The sequence below is a fragment of the Urocitellus parryii genome, chromosome 4 (genome assembly GCF_045843805.1).
Source record: "Urocitellus parryii isolate mUroPar1 chromosome 4, mUroPar1.hap1, whole genome shotgun sequence".
NCBI lineage: Eukaryota > Metazoa > Chordata > Mammalia > Rodentia > Sciuridae > Urocitellus > Urocitellus parryii.
This window is the reverse complement of record NC_135534.1, coordinates 179,823,794-179,843,932: the sequence shown is the minus strand read 5'-3', so window position 1 is coordinate 179,843,932 and position 20,139 is coordinate 179,823,794. Positions and strand designations below refer to the sequence as shown.

The 20,139-nt window shown below is 31.6% G+C and overlaps 1 protein-coding gene across 1 annotated transcript in view; it reads right to left on the bottom strand.

Moving 5' to 3' along the window:
• The window catches only part of Stx17 (syntaxin 17), a 54,349-nt gene that overhangs the window by 19,153 nt on the left and 15,057 nt on the right, over positions 1-20,139 (bottom strand). The window contains exon 4 of the mRNA XM_026415273.2: positions 1,885-2,110. Within this exon, the coding sequence (XP_026271058.2) occupies positions 1,885-2,110 (226 nt within the window). The remainder of the gene's footprint in view (positions 1-1,884; positions 2,111-20,139) is intronic.

The following is a 20,139-nucleotide window of genomic DNA, read 5'->3' as shown; positions in this document are numbered from 1 at the left end:
TGGAAAATGAATTTTGCCTGCTATTTCTTCTCCCTTATCCTCTGGCTCTATCCTAACCTTTTTCATTCCCTCTCTATACATACTTCCTCAAATTCTGCCAATCTTAGTTTTTATACCAGTCTGCTTCTTATGGAAAAAGCTAATTACCAACAAACTGGATAAAATGACTTCCTCTAATAATTACACAATTCCTCTGATGATACATAAATCTAAGTTTGTGGAGCACAAACAGTTCTACTGGTAGCAATGCAAACAATGCAATAATAAAATGTAAATTGAGGAAAGCATTAGATTATTAATATATTATGAGAAAACTTGCAGAACTCAAAATTTCGCTTGACAGGGAATTGCTGGGGATGGGCATTTCAATGCTAAATAGCAAAAGAGATTGATGCCAGCTACTCTTTCCAGAATATTCAGCTTATCTTCACTGTTATTACTGCCATCACAACTGTCACACTGTCTGGGTACATAAGATGGCCCCTTAATCAAATGAACTATAAAGCCCAGTTTCTGTACATATGCACATAAAGCATCAGTTTGTGCTAAATGATAACATCCTTCTTCCTCACCAACATGGCAGTGATAACTCCAGATGAACGGAAATGAAAACTGTAACTACAAACTATTAAAACATGATTCTCAAGTAATCTTCAAACAAGGATTGAGTATAAACATCTCCTTCTCAAAACATTTTAGGCACTGGTTATTCCCAAAGTGACGTGATTGTAACACATATGAAATTACAAAATTGTCTCTAAAAAGATACTTATTTATGTATTTATAAAACATTATGAATGGTTCACTATGTGTAAAAAACATTGTGCTAGATTCTAAGGATACAATAAGACAAGATTACCCAGAAACTTGGAATAGTAGCCTAAATATTTCTTACAATATTTTTATTCCCCTGTAATTACTGAATCATTAGTACTGAAAATATAAAATTAAAAATCATCTGGGTTTGGAGATAGGGAGTGGTGTAGGAGTAAATAAAAATAAAGAAAAACTGGAAGGCATAACTTGCTCAAGATTCTATTCTAATTTGTACCTATTTATATTTTACTTTTTTCATAAGGACTAAAGGTATCTTATGATACATGAGATGGAATAAATAATAAATAAAAGCTAAACAACAAAACAAAAAAGTAGAAAACAAAGGCAGCAATTATAAAATAAAGCCAGGATACTTTAAAAATTTAACTTTTGGTGATTAAGAAATTTGGCTTTAAACTCTATAGTAAATAACTCAAGTAGGGAAGCCTTATTAGTTACTCCATTCAATAATCAGAATATAAAAAATGAACAAAAAAAGATCAACAACTTTGAAGCACTACTGTGGATCAAAACAAGAATTTTTCAGGGTTAAAGACACTATTATATAGTAGTCAATGATTATCAACTAGATCCTTAGAAAAAATGGGACAAGTTTCACAGAGTATCACTTCACAAAAGTTGATGGCATGTCATCCACTGCAAATATTTTGTTATTAGTTAAATTCAGAGAACTGAGCTGGGAAGTAGATGTAATATCTCCTGTGAAAACCAGTCTACTTAAGGACAAAAAACTCCTTTCCACTGGAGAGAAGTGAGGAACATGCTGCGGACAAGGGTGACATATCCTTAGGAAATATTTTATATTTCTTTTCAATATATAGGCAAATAGGCATCTGAAGCTCTGAGATTCCACTTCATATAGCAATTTATCCTGCAAATTTTTCAGCATACACATTTCCAGCTCACTCAGGGTTCAAGAATTCAATATATTGGGAAAGCAGATAACCCCTGGAGACATACAGATAATCAGCAATCTCTATGCAAGGAGGTGAGCTTTAATTAACTGTATTGCTATGACCAAGAATAAGACTCAGTGTAATACATTACCACCAACAGTCAGAGATCTGGTCAAAGGAGGCTGTAATAAGGTTTCTTCATTATTAAGTTGTTTCTTAAGTTCTTCGACAGATTCCAAATGGAGTTGGAGAAATTCTGCTGTTGCTGCTGATGCTTCTTCTTTAACAGGATCTATCATTCTCTTCAGAAGTAGTAGGTCATCCTTTCGGACTTTCAAGCAAAGCTTCTCCATTTCTCGGATATTGGAGCGCAGTTGCTATGAAAGAAAAAAGATCACTAATGCCACTGGCTTTGAGTATAAAACATTTGTTTTCATAAGTACTTTGTTACAATGATTGTGAATGGAAATGATTACATATTCTCTACAACAGAAGGTGTGCTATAATTCTTTCCTATTTTCCATATATAGCATCTTTAGAACCCACATTCTCACACTTTGAATTATTTAGCAGTTTTCCATCATTAAATGTGACTATTCTACAAAGGTAATTAATGCTCTTCAAAATAAGTCAAACACTACAGAACCATCTAAAGAAAAACTTATTTTCCCATTTCACTAATCCCATCTCTTTTCTTAACCCAATCCTACCATGTATTTCTCATGGCTCATGCACACATTTAGCATACATAGGCCTTCTCTCCTCATTAAAAAAAATGGATAATATTATGCATAACAATCCATAACTTGTCATCCACACCCCAACTTGACAATATCATCATGGGCATCCCTCCTGATCAATAGTTATACCAACAATTACACCAGTATTCCATAATATTGGTGGTCTAATGCTTCTAACCTACCATTATCCTATACTTCCTCCAACCTTATGTTCATTCTCTTACCATTCAGTATGAGCTAGAAAACCTTGAAATAATTGGATTGTATATTCAAAACCTATGATTTACAGGCATTAATATATCAAAATTATATAACTTTATGGCCACCTTAAGTTCATCTTGATGATTTATTTCACAAGAAGGAAACAAGTCTAAACACAGCAGAATTTAAAAAGTCCTAGAACAATATTGTTTCCAACACATTACCACCTCCCGACTAAGTGACTCCTTTCTGAAATATAATTGTAAACCTTGGTTAAATAGTTGCCACATAGTCTATAGAAATATTTTAGGCAATGTTATCTCTTTTTTTTGTACCTTGAATTGAACTCAGAAGTGCTTTTCCACTGAGCCACATTCCCAGACCTTTTTTAATTTTATTTTTTATTTTGAGACAGGGTCTCACTAAGCTGATCAGGTCCTCATTAAATTTCTAAGGCTGGCCTCAAACTTGTGATCCTCTTGCTCAGCATTCCCAGTCTCTGGGATTATAGGTGTGTGTCACCATACCTAGCTAGGCAATATCATCTTGAAGAAGCACTGAAGTTTTCCTGCAGACAAACCCAATGAGCATTTACCTGTCACATATTTGTCCTCTATTAAAGAACTTATACATATGTCTGTGTCTCCAGGTAAATTTTCTATCCAGCTAAGAATTCTATTACTATGGGTGAACCTGTGACATATTCTTCCTGTCCTAAGGGACTTGTACATATGTCTGTGTCAACAGGGAAATTATCATATCCAGCTAAAAACTATTACTATGTGAGAAGGGAAAAAAATTAAGGGAAAGACAATGCTCACTTAAGTATAAAATCTGATCCTACAGTAACAAATATAATAATAATAATATAAAAAACATAACTAATGATATATTTTTGTCAATACTTACTGTAAGCTATCCATTATGCCAAGTGGTTAACCTTCACAATGTATCTTTAAAATGGTTATTGCCATTATTATGACCTTATGGAAGAGAAAATTAAAGCAAGAAGTAAAAAATGTAACCCAGGACCATACTGCTAGTAAAGGATACAATTAGAAATCAAATCCAGGCCAAGGATCTTGTATCCTTCACAATTTTACTATTTGATAATACTAGGCAACAGAAATATAATGCAAAACTCATGATATAATTTATTTAATAATCACATCAGAAAAAGAAGAGCTGAAATTAATTTTAATACTGTTATTTAACCCAATGTATCTGAAATATTAGTTCAACATGCAATCAATATAAAATTATGAATTGAGCATTGTATATTCTTTTATTTGTAGTCAATCTTAGAAATTGGGTGTATATATATTTTATATTCACAACACATCTTAACACAAACTAGCAACATTTTAAGTGTTCATCAGCCCCATGTGACTTGGAACTACCACATTGGATAGCACAGGTAGAGAGTCTCTCTAAAATCAAATAGTAGATACAGGATAGCAAAACTACATGTAAAAACCATAAAAGAGGTATTCCTACTTCTGGAAATAGCAATACTAGGTGACTCAGAATAACTTTCTCACTAATGATTACTTTAAAAACTGAGTAAAAAAATCATAATACCAACTAAAAGAAAAAAACCTGAAAAGCATCAAAAAGCAAACAAGATAATTAGTAATTTGCAGGACAAGAACTTGGCAAAGAAAAGTAGTCCTGAACTCAGGTCACATTTGCTCTGGGAATACTTGCCTAATAACGCAGACTCACAAAGGTTGGGACAAAAATTCAATGGCAGGACACCCTAACTGTGAGGACCCTGGTGCTTTGGGCTAGGATCTTAAAGAGCTACATCCTACAATCACAGGTATACTGAAATAAGCCATCTCTTGCATGAATGGCAGATTTACTTCCTATTTCTTGAGTAGCTTATAAAACCCCTTAAACTCCGAAATTATATAAAGATAATCTTAGAAAGTGTCCTCAGGGGCAGAAAAGAAGTCAAAGGCAAATCCTCACACAAGGAAAGTGATATTATTCCTAGCTTCAAATAATTTTTCAAATATAATGTCCACCAATTAAGATAATTATATATGTGAAGACATATGCAACATGAAGAAGCAGCAGAAACATACAAATGGACATTTGTCAATTTATAAATTTATAAAATATTTATAGTTATTTTGTTCATAGATACAAAAATCAAGCTGGAAAATTTGGCAGTTAGAATCTACATAAAGCAACATATAAATTTTAAAAAGATTCCATAATTTTTAAATAATGTCAAAAAGAAAGAATTTAATAAATGAATTTAGCTGTATGTTAGGCCAAGCTGAAGAAAAAATAGAAAATAGATCGAAAGAATCTATGTAAAAAATAAAAAAAGGAAAGTTAAAAATACAGAAGAGGAAGTTAAAAGACATAGAGAATACATTTATTTATTTAACTACAATAATAATAAATAATGTATTTATTTAGAATCTTAGAAGAGGATAGAAAACAAATTTGAAATGATAATGGCTGAAAATTTCCAGAAACAGAGGGAGGAAAAATATCAATCCACAGATTCAAGAAGATCAACAAATCCTGAGAAGAATAAATAAAAAGAAAAATATACCTAGCTAAACAAAAGGAAAGACGAGAATAAAGATGTTCAAGAGGAACTAGTGACAAAACCATTTCCTGCAAAGAGATGGTAAGATCATAACATGACTTCACATAGCAATAATGAAAACTATTGAAGAAAACTAAATGATGTATTCAAAATACAGAAAGAAAATTGCTGTCAACTTAAAACTATTTCCTGCAAAAACATTCTTCAAGATCAAAGGTAAAATAATATTTATAGAAAAACAAAAACTGAGTAATTATCTTCAGTATATACATGGTAAATGTTATATAAATAATATTTAAGTGGAGGAACATAAATGGAACTAAAACATTCTAATGTGCTTGTATTATCTGTGTTGCTAAGTAAAGGATATAATATGTTGTAGTTTTCATTAAAAGCCTATAATATGAAAGCCAATACAGAAAAAAACCTGAATCAATAGAAAATATAAAATCATCCCAAAGAAAGTAAAAATGGAGATGAAAAGAATCAAAAAGGCAGAGTTAGAATACACACAATAACATGAAAGATTTTAAACTGAAATATATCACTGATTATATTAAATATAAATGAAATAAGTATTCCAGCTATAAAATGAAGAATTTCAGACCAGATAAAAAGCAAAAGAGGTATATGTAAAACAAAAAGAAAAAATAAAAGAATGGAAAAGCTACATGATAAACAAACCCTAATACTCCCTCCCCCAAGAAAACCGCTGTAGCAATATTAATAGCAGAGAAAACAGACTTTAAAGTTAGAACATTACTATAAATAAAGAATTGCTTTATAATAATAATAATAATAATAATAATAATAATAATACCTTCACCAGGAACATATAATTCTAAAGTTGGGTATACCTAATAACATAGCCACAACATATGTAATTCAAAAGTTGACAGAACTACAAAGAAAAATTTAAATCCACAGTCATAATGGAAGGCTTTAATACCTTTTCAGTAACTTATGGGACAAATGGACAAATGATATAAGTTAGACATAAAGGATTTGAACAAGATTAAAAGTTGAGAATATACATGTAAAAAACACAGGCAGCATTTACAGAAATTGACTATGTACTGTCTTAAATTTTACAATACTCTGACCATAATATACATTACTTGAAATAATTAGGGGGATATATAGCTATATACACTACATGTATTTAGAAAGATATTTCTAAATAACCCATAGATCAAAGAAAAAAATCACAATGGAAATTAAAGATGCCTTGAACTGAATGAAAAAAAATAATTCATATTAAAACTTACAGCCAACTAAAAAGAGTAATTAGAAATGTATATAAGTCCATATACATTAGAAAAGAAGAAAGGCTGGAAAGTAGTAGACTAAACATCTATCCTAATAAACTAGAAAACAGCAAAAATGAATGCAAAGGCAGAAGGGAGAAAATAATAAAGATCTGAACAAAAATTTATGAAACAGAAAAATAAATACACAATATATCAAAGCCAAAACTTAATTTGGAAATACTAATAAAATTGATAAAACTCATGATAGGTATTTTAAAACAATAGAGAAGGCACAAATAACCAAAATCAGAAATAAACAAAAGGGGATATTACTACTGATCTTACAGAATTATACAATAAGAAGATATTATGAACAAATATATGCCTATAAATTAGAAAAGTTAGATAAAATATATAAATTCCTAGAAAACTACAATTTACCAAGCTGATAAGAAGTAGAAATCTCAATAGTCATATACCTGTTAAAGAAATTACATCTATATTTTGAAACTACCCTGCCTTCTCCCTTTCTACACACAAAGCTAAAACCAACCAGACCAAAAACCCAGCATGAATGGTTTCACTGGCCAATTCTACCAAACATTTAAAAGAAATTATATAAATTCTTCAAGGGAATGGTAAACCATTTCCTAACTCTTTTGATAGCAGAAACTCAATACCAAATTCAACAAGAGAAGTAAGAAAAAGGAAAAAAATCACACTAGACTCAAATATTCTCATGAACAAAATACACAAATCCTAAAGAAAATGTCAGCAATTTAAATCTGGGAGCATATAAAAATACAGCAATAATAGTAATTGAACATATACTTCATTTCAATATATGGACTGGAAAACTATTGTTATAGGTAACAACAGGTAAAGCTCAAGTCAGACACAAATGATTTGTTTAATACAATTTAATTATGTTAAAAAACAGGTTAAACTAAACTATAGTCTTAAAGACTCCCATTTTTACTTATGTAAAATTATGCAAAAAAGTTAGGAAGTATTTATCATAGAGATCCATATAGTGATTACTTTGGGGGAGGTGGACATAATTGGGAAGAGGCTACGAAGCCCTTCTGGTGTGCTGACAATGGTCTGTTTCTTCTTCTTCCTCTTCTTCTTTTCAAATAAACACACATTATTTTTATTTTAAGTCCAGATTCCTAAAAAGGAAATTTCATCACCCTAATCACATACTTGTATAATTATTTAGGTGTATATTAGGCATTTATGTTATAGTTTAAAATGAAAAGTTTCAATATTTTAGAAAAGAATCTTATTATCCTGAAGAATCAATTAACACAAGGATAGAAATAAGGGGCTGGGGATGTGGCTCAAGTGGTAGCGCGCTCGCCTTGCTACCTCGTGCGGCCCGGGTTCGATCCTCAGCACCACATACAAACAAAGATGTTGTGTCCGCCAATAACTAATAAATAAATAAATATTTTTAAAAAAATTTAAAAAAGGATAGAAATAAGTTTGAAAAAATGAGAGTAGGAAAAAATTCAGTAGGGATCTTATTGTGGAAGCATATTAAGTACCATCTATTGGATAAAAGATATTAACTCTACCCATTTGACTAGACTATAAAGTTTGTCAGAGCAGGTACTGGGTCTAATTTCTTCACCATTGTATCTTTTCAAGGCTGTATTTAGTTCTTAGTATAAATTGCAGTTCAATAAATCTGGCAAATGCATAAATTCCTTCTTAACATTTTCAACAAAGTAGCACAGTAGTGATCTAACAGTAAGACAGATCACCAGGTATCATGAAACCAACTAAGATTCTTCCCTGGAAGAGCACAATATTAGTCACTAGCATATGAAATACTTCTTTCAGGGTAGAAGAAACAATGAAAGGAGCTACTCCTTTGAAATTAATTCTGACACACAAGAATAAAATAGTGTAGTGAAAATGAGAAAGCACCTTGGAGTTCTTAATAGTTAGGAATACTGGAACCAGTGATTTTTTTTAGGGAAGTTAATATTATCAGTTTTAAAGAAAAAAAAGCTGTATGATGCCATAACATAAATTATATTCTGATAAGAGGACATTATGTTTTAAAAAGACATAATTTAGTTTCTCAAATGTGAATTTCTCACACTATAAAAACAAATTAATCTCATAAGAAAGAAAATAATGGCATCTAAAGAATCTAATATGATTGTGTAGGGTATGTTACAGTTAAGTTCAGGATTTTAAGAGACTTGTCAAAAAACAAAAAACAAAACAAAACAAAAAAAGGGAATGAAAAGAAAGGCACATGAATACAAAAGAGTGGTGTGAAACAAGGAGAATCATGTAAGAGCGAGCCCAGAATGAGCGGAGGCTGGTAAAAAATGTTAAGAACAATAAAAATGATTTAAAACACATGTACAGCAAGAACATGAAAGAAGGTTCGGGCCTACTGCTTGGGGCAGATGGTATAATGTTAACAGATGATGCAGAGAAAGCAGAACTACTTAACTCCTATTTTGTTTTTGATTATTAAGGAGAAATTCAAAATCAAAAGGGGTAAGAAACATTTGAAATTTGAAATGTGCCTTTACTGTAAGGATCTAGATAGGTTTCATGAAGGAAGGGAGATTTGAGCTGTCTTAGAAAAATAATCTTGGGAAAATGGAACATACTAAATAGAAAGAACATATTGGAAAGAAACAAGCTTCTCAATAATAGAGTTTATCAATTTGGGGACAAAATACCTTTTCTATATTTTAGCATCACTGAAATTATAGAACACCGCATCTTACAATGCATGGTAAAAAAGCATTGTGCCATAGTTTACTAGCAGTGCTTTTTCTTCCTTTAGAGGTACACAAAATAATAGTGTTTCTTACAACTGATCGTTTCTTGGATTTAATTTGCTCTCTAAGATTCTGTAGAACCTAAGCCAACTGGAGTATAGGCAAGGATCCTAAATCCTGATTAATTAGTACATTAAAAAATTGAAGCAAAATTTAAGTTATAATTTCCTATAAAGCTGATAATGACATAAAATAATTTATATTCTAGTAGCATTCATTTTGGAATCTACTCTTCTATCTTTTCTTCCATTCCCTACCTAGCCTTATTCTCAATCTTTTCTTCTTTTCTCCTAACTTCTACTATTATTGTTTTCCACTCTCTTTTCTATTTCTTCTCCCTTTTAAATAGCTTTTTTTAAATAAATTTAAATGTAGATAGTTCAAGTGTTCTATATTTCTCCTAGCAAAATCATGAACACATTTCATTTCTACAAATTCCATGGCTAATTTTATTTTTGTGCATCTGTGCTAATTATGGAACTAGGATTGATTCTCTGCAGAGCAGCATCTTTCCAAATGTTGTCTGAAATCTACTGAATCAGAATCTCTAAGGTGAGTCCCAGAAACTGTGTTCTCAACAAATTCTACATCATTACTACCTTGGGAAAAAAGCAAGGCTGACCAAGTTTTCAATAAAGCCAAGTTAATGTTCTTCAGTGAATTACCATAGTAACAATTTCTAATTTTTTTCAATTAGGTTCAAAATTTTAACACAAAATCTTTCTTTCTTTCTTTTAAAAAATATTTTTAGTTGTAGATGGACACAATACCTTTATTTTATTTATTTATCTTTTATGTGGTGTTGAGGATCGAATCCATTGCCCCACACCTTCTAGGCAAGTGCTCTACCACTAAGCTACAATCCCAGTCCCACAAAATCTTTCTTAATGCTAATATTTTCTTATTCTGGAGAAGAAAATTGTTAAGCCTATTCTACTTATAGTTCTAAAATATGAGTGACTTCTGTTTGTGTACAAGGTCATCTCAGAACAGCGTACTAAAAAGGAGAGAACCACACAAAGAATCCTGAAGGTAATGCAGAGAGGGTCACTGATACATCAGTATTTAGGGTTCATTAAAGATCTGTATTTACCAAAAAACTGACCAGAACATTTTATGTGAGTAAAGTGCCCAAAGCCATGGAAAGAGCCATCTGAAAAGGTTAAAAGGAATAGTGTTCAGCACTCACTCAAAGATGGAAACTAAACTGGAAAAACTCTTAATTCACAAGGCATTGTGTAAAGTACTCAGAAAGGCTTTGTCTTGGTAGGTAATAAGGAAATTTAAGGACACACTATGCACTACCAAAGGTAAGCTCCAGTTAATGAATCATCAAAGTAAGACCTGAAAGGATCAAATTTATTGTTTCCAATAACTAGTAATTTAACGACATTCCAGAACAAAGCACAAGATGATTTATAGTAATATAAAAACATTCAGCACCTAACAAGGTAAAGAAACCCAAGGTAAAGATTACCAGACATACAGAGAAACAGGAAAACATGACCCACATGAGAATAATCAATGAATCAAAATAGACCTATAATTGACAGATATTAGAATTAGTAGAAATAGATATTAAAGTAATTATTAGAATTGTATTTTATAAGCAGGTACATGCCTGTGATCCTAGCACCTAGAGAAGCTCAGGCAGGAGGATCAAAAGTTTGAAGGCAGCTTTGGCAACTTAGCAAGACCTTGTCTCAAAATAAAAAATGAAAAAAGGACTGGGATGTGGCTCAGTGGTAAAGTGCCCTTGGGTTCAATCCCTAGTACCCCCTCCCCACAAAAAGAATTTTATTTCATATGTCAAAAAGTAAGTAGAGATATGGAAGATATTTAAAGACCCAAATCAAAATTATAGAGATGAAAACTACAACACGTGATATTGAAAAAAAATACATTGAATGGATCAATGGCAGATTCAATACTGCTGCTGCTGAGATTAGTAACATGAAGGCAAAACAATAGATACTTTTCAAAATGAAACACAGAAAAAAAATTTTAAAAACTGAGGAGTGTCAGTGAGCTGTGAGATAACATTAAGCAATAGATATACAACTGTAGATCATGAAGCGGAGGAGGCAGAAAAATATTTGAAGAAGTACTGGTCAAAAAATGTCTGAATTGTATGCAACAATAAATCCGGAGATCCAAGAAGCTCAAGAAATTCAAGCACAAGGCAAATGAAGAAAATGCTACAAGGCCTATCATCATCAGAGTGCCCAAGACCAGTGATAAAGTTAACTCTTAAAGACAGCAGAAAAAATAGACATTATAACAGGGAAACAAAGATAAAAATGAAGCAGATTTCTCATAAGAATGCAACTGAGAAGATAATCAAACAACATCTTTAAAGTAGTGAAAGAAAAATGTCAATGTAGAATTCTATACATGACAAAAATTCATTTAAAAAAGGTGAAACAGTTTTAAGATACATGAAATCTAAAAGAATTCATCATTGTAGAACCACACTCTAAGAAATGTTAAAGGAAATCTTGGGCTGGGGATGTGGCTCAAGCGCTGGTAGCGCGCTTGCCTGGCATGCACGGGGCACTGGGTTCAATCCTCAGCACCATATTAAAAAAAATAAAAAAGATGTTGTGTCACTGAAAAATAAATATTAAAAAATTCTCTTAAAAAAAAGGAAATCTTTATGGCAGAAAGAAAACCAAAACAGTTGAAAATATAATAGATCTACACAAAGGCTTTAATAAGCAAATCAGAAATGGAAATGACAAAGGTAAATATATAAGATTTTCTTCTTAATATCTAAATAACTTTAAAAGATAATTGCCTGTTTAAGTATAGTACTTAATAACTAATAATTACCTATTAAGATAATACTGTTTAAGTAATACAAGGTATATAACATACATAAAATAAAATACATGAGAACAACAGCATAAAGACTGGGAGAGGAGAAATATAAGCATATGTAAGTTTCATAAACATATGTGAAAAAGTATATAATCCCTTGAAGATAAACTATGATAAGATGTATACTATAAGCCCTTAACTATAATAGTAGAGTTACATGCAGCAAGACAAAAAAAGAGACAAAATGGAATAAAATATTGTCAGCTCAAAAGAAAACAGAAAGATTGTTAATCATCTGATAAATGAAAATTAAAGTCAGGAGCTACCACTTCAGACATATTAGAATAGCTGAAATTAAGAAAACTAACAATATCAAGTATTGGCAAGGACATAGAAGAACAGGGTGGGAATATAAAATGGTGCAACCATATTGGAAAACAGTTTGGCAGTTTCTTAAAAAGTAAAATAACAACTACCATATGATCCAGTCATTCCATTCTTAAGCATTTACCCAAGAACAATGAAACCCTTTGCCCATTCAAATATTTCTACCCAAATATTCATAGCAACTTTATTTGTAATAGCCCCAAACTAAAAAAAAACCCAAATGTCCATCAATTTATAAATGTACAAACTATGATATAACCATATAATATGATATTATTTAATAATAAAAATAAATAATGATACACATTACAACATGGATGAATCTCAGAATATTTATGCAAAGTGAAAGAAAGTAGATTTTTAGAAAAGATACATATTGTATGATTATATTATATAATATATTGTCTATATTACATAAAATCTAGGAAATCTAGTGTATAATGACAGAAAGCAAGTCAGTGGTTGCCTGAGTATGGAGGGTTGGGGGAGGGCACAGACAGGTGTGGCAGGGAGAGATCAAGAGTGTGTGGGGTTCAAAAAGAACAAAGGGAAACATTTTGAGGTAACATATATATTATTATCTTGATTGTAGGGATAGTCTCACGGTTATACATGTCAACACTTAAATATTTAAAATATGTGTACCTTATTGTATGTCAATTATATAATCAAGAGAGTTGTTTTTAAAAAAGCAGAAAGGAAAATGCAGAACAATATATATTATTTACATATAGTTATATGAACAGAAATGATAAATCTAAATCAGGCAAAAAGATTCCCTTCAGATGAAGGTGGGAGCAAGGGAAATAGAATTAAACAAGGGAACACAGCGTGCTTGGTGGGATTTGTAAAGTTTTCTTCAACAAAAGAAAAGAAAGCAATTGTGGCAAAGCATTCACACCTCTGACATAGCTGGGTGATGACATTATGCAGTGTTTGATATATTATTTTTGTCGTTTTTCTACATTTTTGTATGTTTGAAGTGTGTGTGTGTGTATGTATGTATGTATGTAATTTTTCAAAAAGGTACCTCAATGTTAAAGTGATATCAGAACAGCTCCTTATTTTTCTACCAAGTTTGTGAGTTCAGAATCATATACTACAGCTACAAAGACAGTAGGTAAAAATCTAATATAATCAGGCCTCTCATATTCTATACAAATTATCTGTACATGCGTGTATCTGCCTTCTTCTAAACAATATCCTGTTGATTATCATACTTGCCACCAAACTGGTCTTCTTGGTTCCAATCTTGCTCTCTTAGAGTCTATTCCTTTCTTAACAGTCAAGTGATCTTTTAAAGTTAAATAAGGTCATTATCTGTTCAGAACTTTCCCAAAGCCTTCTACCCAAACTCTGATTATCACATCCTGCAAAGCCTTCCATGATCTTATCTGGCTGATTTCTCTGACTGCAACTCCTATGCTCTCCTTGCTCACACCAGCCACACAACCTCCTTACTACTTCTTGAATATGCCAAGCATCTTCCCACCTCACAAAATTCACACTCATTTTCTCTCTGTCTGGAAACGCCATTCTCCCATGGTTTGTGTCTTTACTTCCTTCTGGGCTCCTCAAATGTCATCACCTTCAACAACCACTATTCATATAAAAGTTCCTTACCTTCTATGATTCTTTGTTCCCCTGAATCTGCTTACTTTTCTTCATGGCACTTGTAATCATCTAAAACAAATATTTCTAAAAAATAACAAATACTGGCAAGGATGTAGAAAAAAGAGAACTATTGTCCATTCTTGGTGGGAATGTAAATCAGTACAGTCATAGAAAACAGTATGGAGCGTCCCTCCAAATCAACTACTGGGTATACAGCCAAAGAAAATAAAATCAGTATGTCAAAGAGGTATCTATTTCTATGGTTATTGCAGACTATTCACAGTAGCCAAGTTAAAGAATCAAACTAAGTGTCCCTAATGGATGAATGGATAAAGAAAATGTGGAGACACACACACACACACACACACACACACACACACACATACCATCCATGAAATACTCTTCATACTACTTAGCCATAAAAATGAATGAAATTCTGTCACTTGATGAATCTGAAGGACATTATATAAAACAAGACATGCACAGAAGGATAAATATCATATGATCTCAGGGAGAATCTACAAAGGGTGATTTCATAGCAGTTCAGAGTAGAATAGTGGTAACCAGAGGCTGGGGATGAGTGGGAGAGGTTACATAGTTACAGTTAGATAGGAGGAATAAGTTCTGGTGTACTACTGCACAGTAGGCTGACTATAGTTAACAAGAATATACTGTATATCTGAAAACTACTAGAAGAGATGATTTTCAATGCTCCTACCACAAAGAAATGATAAAGGTGATGGAAATGTTAACTATCTTGGTTTGATCATTACACAATGTATTCATGTATCAAAGCATACCCTATGTTCCATAAACATGTACAATTATTATGTCAATTAAAAATGGAAAATTTAAGTGAAAATAAAATCTGTCTCTGCTCTCTGTAATTGCCACTTTCAACATACAAGTTCTATTAGAACAAGAATAGTCTCTCTTCTAACAATCAGGCCAGAAAGGCAGATGTACCAATTTCTCAAAACGCAGAAATATCAATATCTAAATCATTCAAGTAAATTAAAAAAAAGAAAGTACATCAACTCAGTATTTAATAAGCTTTTCAGTATGCAAATAGCAAACTGTAAACTATGGCCAAACTTTCAGAACAATAAAGATGACTCTTTATTTCTCTCTAGTTTTAGTTTAATAACTAGCTATGAATTTTTTCCTTTCAGAAATATCTCTAAACTTCTCTCAAGATTAAAAGATATATTCAAATATATACTCATCTATACTGATAATCGTAAAAAGTAATTATTCTAAGTTAATTGAAAATTCTAAAAAAATGCTAATTATGTATTTAATGATTAAAAGATGAGTGGCTATGCATATATTTGCCTTCATTAAATATTGATTTAGGATTCCTAATGTGTTTTTACAACATGTAATTTTAAGAGCAAATTGTGTATAGCAGAAAACATTTGGTATCATAATAATTAATTTGATTTCTTTACAAACACAGAATACAAGTCCACTGGTAAACATTTAAATAACAGAGTAAACACATTCTAGAAATCTGTAATTTATTATTAAGGGCTCCAAAGTTAAAACTATTTAATTAACATAAATATGGACTAGTCTTTATTTGTATTCTCTAATCACTATATTAAGGTATTGATGGTAATATAATGACTTTACACCTCAATATCAAAAGGTACCAAAAAGAATGGATGAATTAGTATGTGCTAATAATATAATTTAAATTTTATCAAGAAAAGAATGGATGATGGAAATACACATACATATATCTGAACAGCTTAAAAATATTCAACCATGAAAAAGTAAACAGAAAAATCAAAGGAGAAAAAGGACTTCATTTATTTAAATATCTAATAAGCACCTAATGTATAGGTGTTAGGTGCAGAACTCAGTTCCTTTCTGCCTAATATTGAAACTATTTATAGATTAAAAAGAAGAAATTAAGATACTACCTTGGAATTAGTTCTCAGTAAGGATTCTCATTAATGCCAACTAGGAACAGTGAGACTATGCCAGATAAACTGGATTCTTTACTACCGTTTATTTAGACAAACACTAAATTTCTCAAATTTAGACAAATAACTACATTTGTTTGTTTGTTTTACTTTAGACAAACACCAAATTCTAATCTTCAGCTCCCTTTTATCTGAAAAATGAGGACAACAGTCCTTTATCCAGAACCCAGATGGCTGGCACTATATTATTTATTGGTTTCTATAATATATTTGACAACCACATACTGGCTTACATTAACTTTTACTAAAAATTTAAACAATTATTTAAATGAACTTTTTTTGAATTGCCACCTGGACACATTTCTTACAGCAGAAATTGTTATGTAATTATCAGAATCCTCTATTATCAACCAGGATTGTTACTGTATGTTACATATGTGGAGAGGGGAGTGGGGAAGACTGAGCTTTTAAATATATATTTTATACTTGTGTATGACGAGCTCATGAAAATGGAGAAAGTAATGCAATTTTAATGTTTTAGATTAAACAAAAAGCCAACATTTTGTTAGCTGGATCTAGTAGCGAAAAGTGGAAGTATCAAATCAAACTTGTTATTACTAATTCTTCTTATTCACTGATATGATAGGGGCTGTATAGGCTTTGGGCACACATGATGGACAATCCTTACGAAGATTCCAAAAGTTAGGGACTATTATGCTAATTTGACAGCTGAGGAAACTGATGTTCAAAGATAGTAAATAACTTGTTCAAGCAAACAGTACTGCATATGATTCAAATGATCAAGAAAATTTTAATTGGGATATAGTATAATGAGATTTTACTTTCAGAAAAATAACATGTATAAATAGTATTAAGAATTGTTTTGCAGAGGGAGCTGTTGTTTTTTATACAGTCTTTAAGAAAAGATATATTTGAATAAGCTTATTTATAACCAACTGTTTCTTCCAATAACCAATGAGCCAGATTGAAAAAAAAACACACACCAAGAATCAAAGCAAGAAAGAATCAGAAAAATATGGATATTATGAGAAGAAAAATATTAATCAAAAAGTTACCATAAAAAGAAGATACAAAGAGATTATAGACTAATTATTATAATAGTTTAAGGATAATTGACTCTTGAAAATTAATTATATGTCTATTTATAGGAGCAAAAATTAGCATAATTTAAAATAAAGCCAACACTTTTACACTTGCCCCAAATACAAACACACAAGTGCACACATACATACAACCTAAAATGTAAGGTATCTAAGCATAGATTAATGATACAGTTTGAAACACATAAAATATTGTTTATCTTCTTGATCTTAGGATAGAGGATTTCTTGAACAAGACACCAAAAGCATGAACCATAAAAGACTGAAAAATTAGACCACATTTAATTAAGAAGTACTTTCTCTCAAAAGATACCATAATGAAATGAAAAGGATAGTTCTTAATTACACAAGTCCAATAGTGACATAACTTCATGAAATTATTTCTCCAAAAATGACTTTTACACAAACTAGCAAAGAACAAGTCTATACACAAAATTCAGGGTAGATATGAATAAAACTAAGCAAATACCTATTATCTAACAGTACTTTTAATCTCATTATTTTAATGACACACATAAATCTTCCTTGCCAGATGGAGGTCAATAATGTAAATATATATATGTATGTATGTACATAAATATATATTAAATCGGTAAACAAACATTTTGACCATAGTCAATATCTCAATCAAATCCTGTGATTTTTAATAATATTTAAACAGTGATGATGGTAAGAAATCCAAGTCATAATAATTTCATTAACATTAACATGCTCAGTACCATTCAATAAACATTGAATCTTGCTGAGAACCAGGTGCTGTGGAATATACAAATAGTAGAGATATAGTTCCTGCTCCTTAGGTCTATAATTCTAGTTATCACACAGTAAAATACAGAGAGATAAATCCTATTTACACCTAAATCTCAAATCAAATCTGGTTTTGTCTATTTCCAGAACTTTAAGCTACTAGCATCTTATTTCCTTCATCTCTGTGACCTTTTCTAATGACCTCTGGCATTCATTTTTCATTGTATCCCAATATATTCACAATACTGCAGTTATACTAACTTTTTTGAAATGCAAGAGGGTATGCATTCTTTGGAAAAACTGCCTCTAGATTCAGAAACATGGTGCGGGGGAGTAAGGGATGGGGGGGGTCGGGATTTGTGGTGAAAGCCTATAGAAAGTCCAATAGCCTTCATCTAAGCTGTCCCTATAGCTCTGCAAATTAAGGACCTATCTGCCCTAGCAGAAGAGTACAGACTTGTCATTAGAAAACCGAACTAGAACAATCTCTAGACACTAATATTTGACGGTTTTCCCAAGGAAAATGCCAACTTGCCAAAGTACCTTTAAGTAAAGCCTACCAGGAGGCAAGCAAATAGGTTTTTAGTGTCTCAGAAAAATAAAAGAAACTATTACACCCATAGATGAGATTCTATGAAAAAAAAAGAAAACATAAAAAAATATTATAATGACAGAAATAAATGACTCAGTGGAAAAAGTGGAAGAAAAAGCTATAGAAATCTATCAGAAAACAGAAGATAAAGTTAGACATGCAATCTAGAGTTCCCACATTCAGTAGAACAAGTTTTGGCAAACCTTTTCTGTAAAAGGTCGGATAATAAATGCTTAGACTTTGCAGGCCGCAGTCTTTGTTGCAACTGTACCATTTTGCCATAATAGTATAAAAACAAAGAAAGAAGTAAACAAATGAGACAATCAGAAGGCCAGATATGCCTATGAGCCACAGTTTGCTGACTCAATATAAAATATCTAAAAAAGTAAAATAAAAAAGCAAAGACAGAAAGGCAGGAGAATAAATTATCAAAGAAATTTTCTCAGAACTAAAGAATATGAATTTTTATTGATCAAAAGGATCTACCACAATGCACAAGATCATCAAATTTCAGAATGTCAGAGATAAGCAGATCACAAAGCTCCCAAAGAGAGGGAGGAAAAAGAGAGGGAAATCAGATGATACCAGCTTTTTAAAGAGTAACACAAAAGAGCTAGAAGGCCTTCACTATTGAAAGAGAATTCCAAATAGAATTCTACATCTGGCAAACTTATCAATCACTTAGTAGAGGACTAAAGGTTGTTTTTATACATACCATTCCTTAAATATTTATCTCCTTTGGGCTGGGGATATAGCTCAGTTGGTAGAGTGCTTGCCTCGAATGCACAAGACCCGGGGTTCAATCCCCAGCACCACAAACAAGGAAAAAAAAATTACCTCCTGGGCACTGACAAATTACTCAAACAAAACAATGAAGTAAATTAAAAAATGAGGTAGATATGATACACAGGAAAACAGGGACCCAACACAGAGGAACATCTAAGGGAAGTTCCAGAGCAACAGCTGTGCAGCAAGCCTGGAGGGAATACACAGTGCAGCTGGGGGCAGAAGGGCTTCAGCGGGGAGTTGTCAAAATGAAGAAGGAAACTGATATATCTGAGCATATGAAAAACATTCATAAAACGTGACAGTGATGTGGAGCATCTGAAATAAATAGTCACAAATATAGTGAAAGCCAGGCATTTTTAAAAACGAGGCAATTATTAACTTCCAAAAAAGCAAAAGGCTATACTGTATTTCACTAGTTGATTTGGCAGAAAACAATATCTCAATAATCAAAATAATGAGATACTGAGTACTAATTTCACCAGATTGCAATATATGTAATTTTATACAGAAAAGGGAGGTAGGAGAGTAAAGTGGGAAACTAGAGCTCCACCAACAATGTTAAGAATTAAAGAGGTTAACACCTAATCAGGAAATACCAATCTATACATGGCATTTAGTAATAAAGAGGTAAATACTAGGAAAAAGGGCCAAAAAGGTCCACAATGGTTTCTTCCAACTAGGACTTGGAAATGATGAGCAGGGTACTATAATTATCTCTACTTATATTTGATTATTTGATTTTTAAAACTATGTAAATATATTTTTAACAATTAGTTTTAAATAATTTAAACTTATCTTTTTTCTTTTTTGCTTATAAATAGTGCTTTTTAAA